The sequence below is a fragment of the Ictalurus furcatus genome, chromosome 23, assembly GCF_023375685.1.
Source record: "Ictalurus furcatus strain D&B chromosome 23, Billie_1.0, whole genome shotgun sequence".
Classification (NCBI taxonomy): Eukaryota; Metazoa; Chordata; class Actinopteri; order Siluriformes; family Ictaluridae; genus Ictalurus; species Ictalurus furcatus.
The window spans coordinates 10,757,350-10,770,671 of NC_071277.1; the positions used below are offsets into that span (position 1 = coordinate 10,757,350).

The 13,322-nt window shown below is 39.9% G+C and overlaps 1 protein-coding gene across 2 annotated transcripts in view; it reads left to right on the forward strand.

The window, feature by feature from the left end:
* The window catches only part of elovl2 (ELOVL fatty acid elongase 2), a 53,979-nt gene that overhangs the window by 30,134 nt on the left and 10,523 nt on the right, over positions 1-13,322 (forward strand). The window contains exon 7 of one of the 2 annotated variants that reach the window (XM_053610967.1): positions 7,393-10,040. The exons of the other annotated variant lie outside the window; for it this stretch is intronic. Coding sequence (XP_053466942.1) covers positions 7,393-7,422 — 30 coding nt within the window. The 3' untranslated portion in view covers positions 7,423-10,040. Of the gene's footprint in view, positions 1-7,392; positions 10,041-13,322 lie in introns of those variants that run through there. 2 annotated transcript variants of the gene reach the window in all.

Genomic DNA, 13,322 nt, shown 5'->3' on the forward strand with positions numbered 1-13,322 from the left:
TCTGGGAGGTCTATGTCAGTCCAACTGGACTGACATGAAGGGTGGCCAGTCATCTCCATGTACTCTGGCATGACACTCCCCTTGCTCTCCTGCTGCGTCCATGTTGAGGTGAATTATTCTGTCACGAAATGGACGTAATGGAGGCTAGGATGGATAGAATTGCAGATAAGAGCTTTTAATAAAGAGAGGCAGGCAGACAAACCCAAATCATGAGACAATAGCATGGTCAAAAACAGGCAATGGGTCAGGCGATTGGCAAACAGGCATAAACTAGGCAAGGCAAGAATCAAGAATGAGAAACAAGAAACAATATCAAAAACCATGAAACACAACAAAGGCTTGGCACTGTGAATACACTCAATACTTCGCAAAGTCATTATGTTCAAACAGTCTGTTTATACTGTGGTGTGCAGGTGTGCGTGATTAGAATGAATGTGAGTGTTCTGGGAATTGCAGTCCATGGCGGCCATGTTCGTAGGCCGCAGTGCATGATGGGAAATGTAGTCACTGGTCTGCTGTGATATGACAAATGAGGTACAGAGAAATACGAAATATGTGTTAAATCTCCAGACATTCAGTTAATCATATGAAATATAGGCTAAATTCAAGAGACTAAATCTTAAGAATGTGAAAGGAATTTGCCTGTGAGGGCAAGTACACATACAGCAATTTGTTTACAGTTACTTACAGTTTCTCTTCCCTTTTTCAATTTATCTAGCAAAATTTACTTGTGCGTTGAATTTGCCAAATTTATCATGTTTGTGTGATGGAATGGGTCAGTGGGGCATGCCACTCTCTTTACTTATTGATTGCTTGAAAAGGACTTTTTCCAAATATATATATATATATATATATATATATATATATATATATATATATATATATATATATATAGATTACTTAAAATATATATATATATCCGGTATATATTTTAGTTTGCCATCACAGAGGGCGAAGTTCCTGGAACTTCTTATAAGAAATCGCTCCATGTAATACATGCATTTCTTATTTCATTAACTCACTTCCATACAGACTGCAATACACAATGATTTTATAAAATTCTAATTTACCTTTTGCCTCTTTTCTGATGATTCCTACCCGTAATGGTGAGGCTCAGTGGTCCCCCAGCTCTGAATAAGAAGACAAATCGGCCGTCAATCAACTAGGATTTCGGGATGAAAACAAATTCATGAGTGTCCTCTGGTTTGCCTTGATAATTCTGAAAATGCGAGGAGACACGTGAGCCCACCCAGGCATGCCAAATTGTGGTGGAAATTTAGACAAAAACCAGTAGACTCGTCCTCTCAGGTGCAAAAGTTTTATTACAGAGAGATGAATACAGGATAGAAGATGAGAGAGCTCTGAAGCACTCGTCTCTCACATGCACTATATAAGATTAAAATAAGGAGTGCTGAACGTCTGCGAGTCTCGAAAAAGGGAGTTCTAGGTGGTTTCAAGGTCTTAGCCGATGTGCAGACACTCAAAGACAAAAACATGTTTGTCTCCCAGAGAGGAGAAATGAGAAACATTCTGTGCTAATCTACATGGCATGACCTTACATAGTATCTATCTGCTACTGCAAGCACACATAAAACAAAAGAAAGAATAACAAATTCTGGCAGCAGTCAGCTGTCCCTAGATGGTGCTACTTTTTTCCCCATGCTGTGGAGTCAGGGTCTGGTCCATAACAATAGCTGGGGCTAGCAATGGTGGTTATGCCAACAGCAGCTACATCATCACTATGTGTTTGGTAGCACTGTCTCTGTGCTGGGCTATCTGATCGGGGATCCCTGTCTGCTGAGCTGAATGAACTGATGCATCTGCTTATTGGTTCAGGTTGCTAATGGGGGATGCCCTTGCCTATGTCCAATTCTTCCATCCTCATCCCTCTTTCCTGCAGCCTTTGCTCTGCAACAACGGCTTTATCGGCCCACTCCCGGGCTTTGGTGGCAAATCTGTCATGCCTGTTTTGTAGCTCCATTAACTGATCATCTGCTTTAGCCAAATCCTCTCTCAGTTGAATTTGGACCTGTTTTGATCTGTACAGCTGTCGCTTAAATATTTCTGACTGCTCACGGGCATCACAGGCTTTTGATCCATTTCTAGGTCCATTTTCAGTGTAGAGATTTCAAACAAGACTGACTTTAACTAAGCCTTGGCCTGTTTCTCACAAGTGCTCACTATACTTAACTGTATATCAGCACTGACAGTTCATTTTGAGCCTGAGCCAGCTCTGTTTGCAGATTACCACAGCTGAACTTAAGTGCTCATTCTCAAGCTTTTAAAGCTGTGTTTCTAGGCCTAGATTCTCATCTTTCAACCTTTTAATTTTTGCTGCCTGGTTGTCTGTAATGCATTGCAAGTCTTCTCTCTCTGCAGACAACCTACCAGGTTCACATTTTCATGATGCAGATCAGCCAGTTCACTCTTTAGGTCTTGGGTCCTCATATCATTATCCCTGATCTGTTCATTGGCCAGAGATATCCTGTCTATAACTTGGCTTAACTGAGCAACCCAATTTACTGCTAGGCTAGAGAGAAGTTTGACTTGCGGGGTACCCTGCTGCTTCAGCTATTAGCTGCTTCATCATAGTCTAAGCCCTTGATTGTTTCTATGTAGCCTGGATTAACAGCACTGGTTAGGTCTACAACCAGCTGTTCACGTACAGTTCAATCAGCCATCCTTTACAGATATTTTAGCAATTAATCTGTCTCTTATGTTTACCACAAAAAGATTGATATTTTGATGTTGTAGTTGTAGTTTGAAGATTGATAGTTTTGACTGGGACAACGGAGGTCACACACAGAGTAGTGGTGACAAGTTTCATACAGAAACTCTAAATCAATTTGATAGACTTCCAAGGTATAAAAGCCCTTCACTATACTTTGGTGGCAAGTAGTTATAATTAACAACTACAATGTCTGCTAATACTACAGTTTACTAAGACAGGAAACTTTACCAGACCTATGCCACTGTAAAATGGTCCAAAGCTTTTACCACAACACTATTTACCATAAACAAATAAACTGCAATAAATCCTGTTTACAAATAGTACCATAGAGCTAAACAAGAAATCTATGAATCAGGCCTGGAAGGAACCATCTGGTATGCAACTAGTACAGTGAGGGAAAAAAGTATTTGATCCCCTGCTGATTTTGTATGTTTACCAACTGACAAAGAAATGATCAGTCTATAACTTTAATGGTAGATTTATTTGAACAGTGAGAGACAGAATAACAACAAAAAAATCCAGAAAAACGCACATCAAAAATGTTATAAATTGATTTGCATTTTAATGAGGGAAATAAGTATTTGACCCCTCTGCAAAACATGACTTAGTACTTGGTTTAAAAACCCTTGTTGGCAATCACAGAGGTCAGACGTTTCTTGTAGTTGGCCACCAGGTTTGCACACATCTCAGGAGGGATTTTGTCCCACTCCTCTTTGCAGATCTTCTCCAAATCATTAAGGTTTCGAGGCTGACGTTTGGCAACTCGAACCTTCAGCTCTCTCCACAGATTTTCTATGGGATTAAGGTCTGGAGACTGGCTAGGTCACTCCAGGACCTTAATGTGCTTCTTCTTGAGCCACTCCTTTGTTGCCTTGGCCATGTGTTTTGGGTCATTGTCATGCTGGAATATCCATCCACGACCCATTTTCAATGCCCTGTCTGAGGGAAGGAGGTTTTCACCCAAGATTTGACGGTACATGGCCCCGTCCATCGTCCCTTTGATGCGGTGAAGTTGTCCTGTCCCCTTAGCAGAAAAAAAACCCCAAAGCATAATGTTTCCACCTCCATGTTTGACGGTGGGGATGGTGTTCCAGGGGTCATAGGCAGCATTCCTCCTCCTCCAAACACGGCGAGTGGAGTTGATGCCAAAGAGCTCAATTTTGGTCTCATCTGACCTCAACGCTTTCACCCAGTTGTCCTCAGAATCATTCAGATGTTCATTGGCAAACTTCAGACGGGCATGTATATGTGTTTTCTTGAGCAGCAGACCTTGCGCGCGCTGCAGGATTTCAGTCCTTCACGGCGTAGTGTGTTACCAATTGTTTTCTTGGTGACTATGGTCCCAGCTGCCTTGAGATCATTGACAAGATCCTCCCGTGTAGTTCTGGGCTGATTCCTCACTGTTCTCATGATCAATGCAACTCCACGAGGTGAGATCTTGCATGGAGCCCCAGGCCGAGGGAGATTGACAGTTCTTTTGTGCTTCTTCCATTTGCGAATAATCGCACCAACTGTTGTCCCCTTCTCACCAAGCTGCTTGGCAATGGTCTTGTAGCCCATTCCAGACTTGTGTAGGTCTACAGTCTTGTCCCTGACATCCTTGGAGAGCTCTTTGGTCTTGGCCATGGTGGAGAGTTTGGAATATGACTGATTGATTGCTTCTGTGGACAGGTGTCTTTTATACAGGTAACAAACTGATATTAGGAGCACTCCCTTTAAGAGTGTGCTCCTAATCTCAGCTCGTTACCTGTATAAAAGACACCTGGGAGCCAGAAATCTTTCTGATTGAGAGGGGGTCAAATACTTTTTTCCCTCATTAAAATGCAAATTAATTTATAAAATTTTTGACATGCGTTTTTCTGGATTTTTTTGTTGTTATTCTGTCTCTCACTGTTCAAATACAACTACCATTAAAATTATAGACTGATCATTTCTTTGTCAGTGGGCAAACGTACAAAATCAGCAGGGGATCAAATACTTTTTTCCCTCACTGTAACTGACCAAACTGAGATTTTTGGTTTCCTGCTAAAGCTATTATGCTTGCAATCTATTGGTGCATTCCTTTGTGTTGATAAACAGAAGGCTCATTTCAAGCTTAGTTAAGCCTCACCAATTATGTAGTGATTTTTACTCAAGGCACAGTGACGTACTGAGTTTTGGTCACACATCACTTAAGGTGGGTGTATAAGCTAATTTCACCTTAACAGTGAGAGAATACTCCAAACGGACTGTTCAATAAATTAGAATTTATGTGAATTAGAGGGTGGTTGCCAACTAACTTATCCGAAGGATTTGTGAGATTCTGGATAATTAGTAGAGCCTCTGACCATCAACACAAGGAAGACACAGTTGTAATAAAATTAATTTAATTAATTTTAACACTAGACATGCAAGAATAAATATCATAACTAATAAATGAATATGCACTGCTAATGAATAATAAACTAATGACTAAACAAAAGATGCCAAATTAACACATGAAAAATAATACATGAGGTGAACACAGAATGGATAAATGCAATGCTGTTGGGTTGAATGTAGTAATGGAAGAGATTTACAGTATATGGTAGCAAACATCTTAGGGGGAAACTACTTAAAGGCTCTGGCAAATGGCCGAAAAAAAAAAATGCTTATTTTTTAAATTCAATTATTTGTTATGGGCTGACCCCAGATAAATGTTATCTAAGTAAATTAGACAAACACATACTGCAATTATAAACAAATGCCAAGGTCTGGTAAGCTTATATTTACGTTCTAAACAGTCGGGTGATCAGTCTGGTGGAAGAGACGTCTTCCACAAGTGATGCAGATTGTGTGCAGTGGGAAAGGCACAGAATCACGTTCCAATAGTCCTTGCCATGCTGTGCTGGAGAATTCTGAACTCCTCTTGTGCCAGGAAGGTCCTTAAAGTCTGGACTATGCAGTTGAGTCAGATGAAGAATTCATCACAGGGTTTTTTTGAAGGCTGGGCTGCATCACTGAGGAGCCGTGTGGGTTAGGCAATATCTGCCAATGCGGGGATCCTTACAGTCTGGAACACGCAGCTGAAGGAGCCTTGAAGGGAAGGTTTCACTTGCAAAAGCTTAACGTTAATAATACCGGTGCCACTCTCCTTGTCAGGTCACAGATTCAGGACAGTTGTTTCTGTTAACCCTCTGGGCCCTGAGGGTGTTTTTGGGCTCTGGAGAAGTTTTGACATGCCTTGACATTTGTGGGTTTTTTTCAGTTGCTTATAAACATATTAATGGCTAAAGTCTAATTACACTGTATTCAACACAAACAAGGCTACAGTAATATGTGAGCAGCATGTATGTACGTACATATTTGTATTTTTGAGAAAATAACATTTATGCATGGATTTTGAAAAAACTAAAATTTTAAGTCACTGAAATAAGGACATATATCACATACTAAACATTTGTCCACAAGATTTTGATCTTTTAGCCTAGAACTGGATCTGTAGCCAAGAGTTTTTGCTACATGATGTGAAAACCATCCTGATCACTCATTCATACAAAACAATATAGTCATTTCACTTTTGTAAGTCACTTTTAATGACAGAAAGACTGCATGCAAGGTGGCATGAATCATCATGAATATTGATGTGATTCACACCTGAGGAGACAAAGACCCCTCCCCTGAGCCTATCAATGACGAATGTGAATGTGGGAACTAGAAGTGTGAATGTGAGGAGACTTTGTGATTGATGTATTGTTTGTAGCTTATTTCACAAAATCAAATTTAAGTTAAAAGAAGTTATCTCACTATACATTTTTTTAACATAAAGACTTTACTTAAAAAACTTTAGACCTAAACTACCTTTCAGAAGTTTTAGATCCGTAAGATTTTCAAATATTTTTAAAAGAAGTCTCTTCTGCTCACCAAGGCTGCATTTATTTGATCTAAAATACAGCAAAACAGTGATATTGTGAAATATGTTTACAATTTAAAATAACTGTTTTCTATTTGGATATATTGTAAAATGCAATTTATACTCTGTGATCAAAGTTAAAGTTTCAGCATCATTACTCCATTCTTCAGTGTCACATGATCCTTCAGAAATCATTCTAATATGCTGATTTGCTTCTCAAGAAACATTTATTTTTATTATTATTATTATCAATGTTGAAAACAATTGCCAAATGAAAGAAAAATAATTGAAGTGTCCAGTGCACATAGGGAGAGATGAACGTATTACAGAAAGTGGATGGTTTGTATGAGCCCACTCATCCACCTATGCGTAGCCTACTCGCTCAATACACTTGAAAAATGATGGAGTATTTTAAGTTTTTTCCGCTGTCATGAGGAAAAAATGCAGCAGAATGCACTGCAGCAACCAGTGAATAAATCTGATGATGAAACTTGATGCTTTTTAAGGCAGTGTTGGGGCATTTACCATTTTGCATAGATCGCCTAATCACATGACCATATGAATAGCGCGCTCTGCGCGTGGGTGTGATCGCATTAACGATAATTAGCTGAGCCAGGAGAAACTGTGCATCTCTTTAGTTTCATACAGATTACACTGCAGGACAATATTTGTTTTAAATGTGAATTGTTTTATTTAAAAGTAGACATTTCAGGTGTTCGTTATACATATGTTTCATGTTTGTGTGATAAATATTCGCTGAGTTTCAGTTAATTGTTGTGATGTGTTCCAGAAAGCTTCTTGCGGAGATAGAGACAGCTGAAAGCGCACCCTGTTTATTTTCTTTATTTTACAAAAGCACAAGGTTTTGTTGTTGTTGTGAGTGGACACAAATAAAAGTAGACACATTATAGTTTCTAATGATGTGTAACACTTATCTGTATGGCCAAAAATGATGGAGTATTTTAAGTTTTTTCCGCTGTCATGAGGAAAACATCCAGCAGTATGCACCGCAGCATTCGTCAGGAGCTAAGGGTTAAGGTCTTCTACCTCACAGGCCAAAGACTCAGAACGTGGTGTTTCTGTTAATGTTCTTTCCTTGTGAGGTAGAAACTCAGAATGATTAGGGAGCAACCTTTGTTCCCTTCTGATAAGGGGGAGATTGTAATCTGGTGCCTTTCCAGCAACGTGATTGGCTATTGATGTCAGAAGTGGCCACAGTATAGTCCACTTTGAGTGTTGCATAGTGTAAAGTACACAGTTGGAGAAGTGTCTTTAAAGTGCCTATGCATTATTTCTTTCAATACCTCTTTCAAATATGGTAGGCATTGTGCCGAACACACAGAGTCCAAAACATGATAAGAAGTGGTTGAACTATCACCCATGTTTTAATTTGTGTTAATTGTTCAGCTCATATAAACTGTCAACAATCATTATCCATTAACATAAACTGTTCTTTACATGAATGTGAAGTGGATGTGTCACACTATATCTCAAATTTAAGGATTCAAAACATATGTATGAATGGATTTGGATGAGTCTTTGTTGCCTTTCTTTGTTTCAGCCACTGCTGCTGCATCTGCTGCATATTTCTTTTCTAAATCTCTTTCAAAATATTATAGGTATTGCGCTGGACACAGAGTCCAAAACATGAACACAAGAAATGGTTGAACTATCACCCATGCATTCATTTATGCATTAATAAGTCAGCTCATATAAACTGTTGTGTCAACAATCATTATCCATTAACATAAACTGATCTTTACATGAATGTGAAGTGGATGTGTCACACTTTGTCAAATTTAAGGATTCAAAACATATGTATGAATGGATTGCATTGGTCTTTGTGGCCTTTCTTTGTTTCAGCCACTGCTGCTGCATCCAGATGTCCTAAGGAATTTTTATGGCAGTGCTGGCCTAAATCTTAAGAATGAGTTTAGTGGTTAGGGTCAATTTGTGGACCAATGAGAAGTCCTTCTTCATGTGGATGTGGGTGATGGGGGGTCTCCTTCCCTGCCCTGTAAGAGGTGTCTGGCAGTTGTTTTAGCAGCTTATCTGATGATGCCAGGCATTTGTTTACATTCATTCACTAAGATCCAATCACAATGTGGCAAACCTTTCTCCAGAACCAACTCTAAAGAGTTTGATCTCCACAAATCCACAGACAGACTGTGTACAAATTGAGGAAATTCAAGACCATTGTTACCCTCATCAGGAGTGGTAGACCAACAAAAATCACTCCAAGAGCAGGATGTGTAATAGTCCACGAGGTCACAAAGGAACCTAGGGTAATGTTTAAGCAACTAAAGGCCTCTCTCACATTGGCTAATGTTAATGTTCATGAGTCCACCATCAGGAGAACACTGAACAACAATGGTGTGAATGGCAGGGTTGCAAGGAATAAAATCATTGCTCAGAACATTGCCACCCTTCTGCAGTTTGCTAAAGATTACATGTACAATCCAGAAGGCTAGTAGGAAAATGTTTTGTGGATGGATGAGACCAAAGTGGAACTTTTTGGTTTAAATGAGAAGTGTTATGTTTGGAGAAAGGAAAACACTGAATTCCAGCATAAGAACCTTATCACATCTTTGAAACATGGTAGTGGTAGTATCATGGTTTGGGCCTGTTTTGTGGCATCTGGGCCTGGATGGAACAATGAATTCTGAATTATACCAGCAAATTCTAAATGAAAATGTCAAGAGAAATGACCCTAAGCACACAAGTTATTCTACTAAAGAATGGTTAAAGAAGAATAAAGTTAATGTTTTGGAATGGCCAAGTCAAAGTCCTGACATTAATTCAATAGCAATGTTGTGGAAGGACCTGAAGCAAGCAGTTCATGTGAGGAAATGCACAAATATCCCAGAGTTTAAGCTGTTCTGTACTGAGTAATGGGCTAAAATTCCTCCAAGCGGATGTGCAGGACTGATCAATAGTTAATAGAAACATTTAACACCAGTTATTGCTGCACTAGGGGGTCACACCTGATACAGAAAGCAAAGGTTCACATACTTTTGCCACTCACAGATATGTAATATTGGATTATTTTCCTCAATAAAAAATGACCAAGTATAATATTTTTGTCTTGTTTGTTTAATTGAGTTCTCTTTATCTACTTTTAGGATGTGTGAAACTCTGATTGTTTTAGATCATATTTCAATCAATCAAGCAATCAACATTTATTTCTATAGCACATTTAAAAACAACACAAGTTGACCAAAGTGCTTTACACTCCCAAAATTAGAAAACACCAATACACACATACAATAAAACACACAAAACTCCACTATTCAATCTCCATGCATCTAAGGACAATTATATGCAACAGAGTAGAGATGCATCTTCAACATAGATTTAAAACTTTCAATTAAGTCACAGGATCTAATATGCAGGGGGAGGCTATTCCAGAGGCATGGCGCTGCCACCAAGAAGGCACAATCTCCCTCAGTTTTCAATCGAGATTTTGTGACATTTAAAAAGACACTGTGAGACGATATTAGAGGTCTAGCAGCACAATGATGCTGTAACAGGCTGTAAATATATTCTGGAGCAAGTCTGTGTAAACCTTTAAAAACTATAAGCAAGACCTTGTATTGCACTGTAAAATCAACAGGAAGCCAGTGTAGAGAAGTCAGCAGTGGAGAGATACTGGAGCATTTCCTCATGCCAGTTAACAGTCTGGCCACTGCATTTTGCACCAACTGCATACGTGAAATCAACCCCAGATATAAAGAATTATAGTAATCAAGTCTGGATGAAATAAGCATGAATCACAGTTTCCATATCATTGAAAGACGAGATGCTTTTCAATTTGGCAATGCCCCTCAACTGAAAGAAACTACCTTTTACCACACCATTAATTTGTTTATCAAATTTCAGCTCAGAATCAAAAATAGCTAAATGGACAGAGGTGAGTCTTTCGATTTTACCTGTTTAAATGGAGCTATACAATCCAAACATTCAATCATTACACATGGTGTTAAAGGTGACCACCAACTCATCTAAACTGGATGGAGCACAATCAATGGCTAGTGCCTGCCAATGGGAATTATACACCTCTAAAAACCTAGCGGCCGACCAAACATTTATGGACAGAGTAAGCGCAGCAAGAGTCACATTAAACATAATTGAAAAATTATCTGAGCGCCCAATATTTTCTATAGCCAGCTCACACACTGGGACACCCCAGGACAGTACCAAATCACTACTTGTGCGCAGAGCCCACTACAAATTGAGTAAGGTTAAAAGAATCCAACAATGTTAAAAAAATCGTGTACCAGAGGCTTATCAGGACAGCAAATATGAATAATAAAATCACCCAATATGACAATGCTATCCCAACAAGGAATCATAAAAGATAAAAATTCAGGGAATTCCCCAGTGAACTCCTTGTTATAGTTAGGAGGTCTGTATATAAGTGCACAAGTAACCAGCCTAGTCAAGTCCACTTTAAATACTTGCACCTCAAAACTAACAAACTTAATAACCGATACAAGCCTACATTTAAAGCAGCTCTTAAAAATTGTAGCAACCCTCCACCACGAACCACAGTCCTTGGAGAGTTCAGAAAATTATAGTCACCAGGAGAGGCTTCATCAAGGGAGACCCAATCACATACACTAAGCCAAGTCTCGGTCATAAAAAGAAAATCCAGGTCATGTGAACAAATAAGATCATTAATTAAAATGTCTTATTAACCATAGACCTAATATTTTATAGGGCCATCTTCACAGTAATAAAAGTAAATGCCTCAGTCCATTTAGGTAAAGATGGCACATACTCCAGAGGATGAAGATTATCAGGGCTGACCCCCTCTTCTTAAAATGCCGTCACATTACTTTATAATCAGATGACACATCCCGGAGCTGGGGAACAACCGCAAGCAGGTAAGAGTACCTTACATCACAATGGCCCAGTGAGACACCCTGGAGAGATGGGCCAAAAACATCCACTGCAAAGCCCACATGCCGGCCTGACTGGCAGCAAAGGCACATGCTCTTCTCTGTTTCACTAACACACCACCTCACTTGCCCTGTCTCCTGTTATGTTTCCTTCAGACTGAATGCCAACTGGACACTACCACCACTACCGACTTTCGGAGACTTAAAAGGAAATCGTGTTCATGAGCACAAAGAGAACTGACTTGCTGAGCAAACAAAGATAAAAATGGGACAAAACAAATAAAACATAGAACACAAACAGCTGACAATAACATGCCAAATGACTCACAGGCGCCATCTTGTCCATACACATATATTTTATGCATAGATGTAGAAAATTCTAAATCCTGAATTTATATATTTGCTTTGGGACAATGTCCATTGTTAAAAGCACTATACAAATAAAACAGAATTGAATAAAGGTTAACAAACTTTCAAGCACCATGTAAATTTAGTACATACATTTTAAATGTATGAATCTATCCCTAATGATCAAGCCAGAGATGACAGTGGCAAAGAAAATCTCCATGAGACTACATGAGGAAGAAACCTTGAGAGGAACCCCACTCACATGAATGCAAAACTGTTCCTGGCAATTCCAGTCCTAAAGCTATCATAGCAATTGTAGTCCTAAGCCATCATAGCATAACTGATCATGAATATGAACATGAATTGTGGGCCAAAGCCATCTTCGTGGTTTGTAAGTGGTACCATCTTCAATAATCTCAATGATCTTCAGGCTGTCCATGTGGGGCCAACCTCAGCAGCAGTGAGTGATTTCCATCCAAACATCCCAGTTCAGCACAACACCCATGTGCCAATGAGCCCTCCAGATCTGCTCCTTTACCTAAGAAAAAACTATTCACAAAAGGCTTGACTAAACAAACATGTTTTCAACCTAGATTTAAACACTGTCCTGAACCTTAATTGGAAGCCTGTTCCATAAATCAGTGCGTTTACATGGACAAAAATAATCCAATATTAACCCGATTAAGACAATACTCTGATTAAGAAACTACCATGTAAACAGCAATTTTTAATTACCTTAATCCGATTAAGATCATACTCGAAGTAAACACAAATCGAATTAAGACATGTGGAGTACTCCTGTTTTAGTCGCATTATCGACGTTGTAGGGAAATAGCCCGAGAGGGGTGGAGCACAGACACACAGGAGGCCGTTTGTCAGGTGATAAGGGAAGTTTGCTTTTATTTTCTTTGTTTTTTTTTTGTTTTAGGGGTGAGGAGGTGTGTGTGTGTGGGTGTGTGTGGGTTTACGTGCGGCTGGCATTGCAGAGTTCGTCCGGGGGCCTGTCGGTGCTTCCCGGAAGCGTGAGGGCTTTCTCGTGTCATCAGGCAATGCCGTGTGTGTGTTCAGCGAGCAGCGGCCTCGTCTGGGTTCGAGTCGTCTGTAAGAGTGAACACACACACATGCACAGAGAGAGAGAGAGACAGAGAGAGAGAGAGAGAGAGATTAGAAAATGCCAAGAGTCGAACAAATGACGGGTATTGGGGAGAAACGACGCGCACATGTCATACAAGATACTTCTCTCTGGGCGAGTGGGAGAGTGGCCTCATACTCTTCCCTCGTCTGCTGGATGGTGGATTTTTTCCGGTCGGCGTAACAATCACTGGCTGGAGGTGTGTCGGCGGCTCCGCACTACCGTCACGTGTTTTCTGGTCGCCGTTGGTTTTGACGTGGGGCTGTCCCTTCCGTGCCTGCGTGGTAGTTGGGGAAGAAGCGATTTTAATACCTTGCGCGCCGGCTGTCGGTCCGTGAC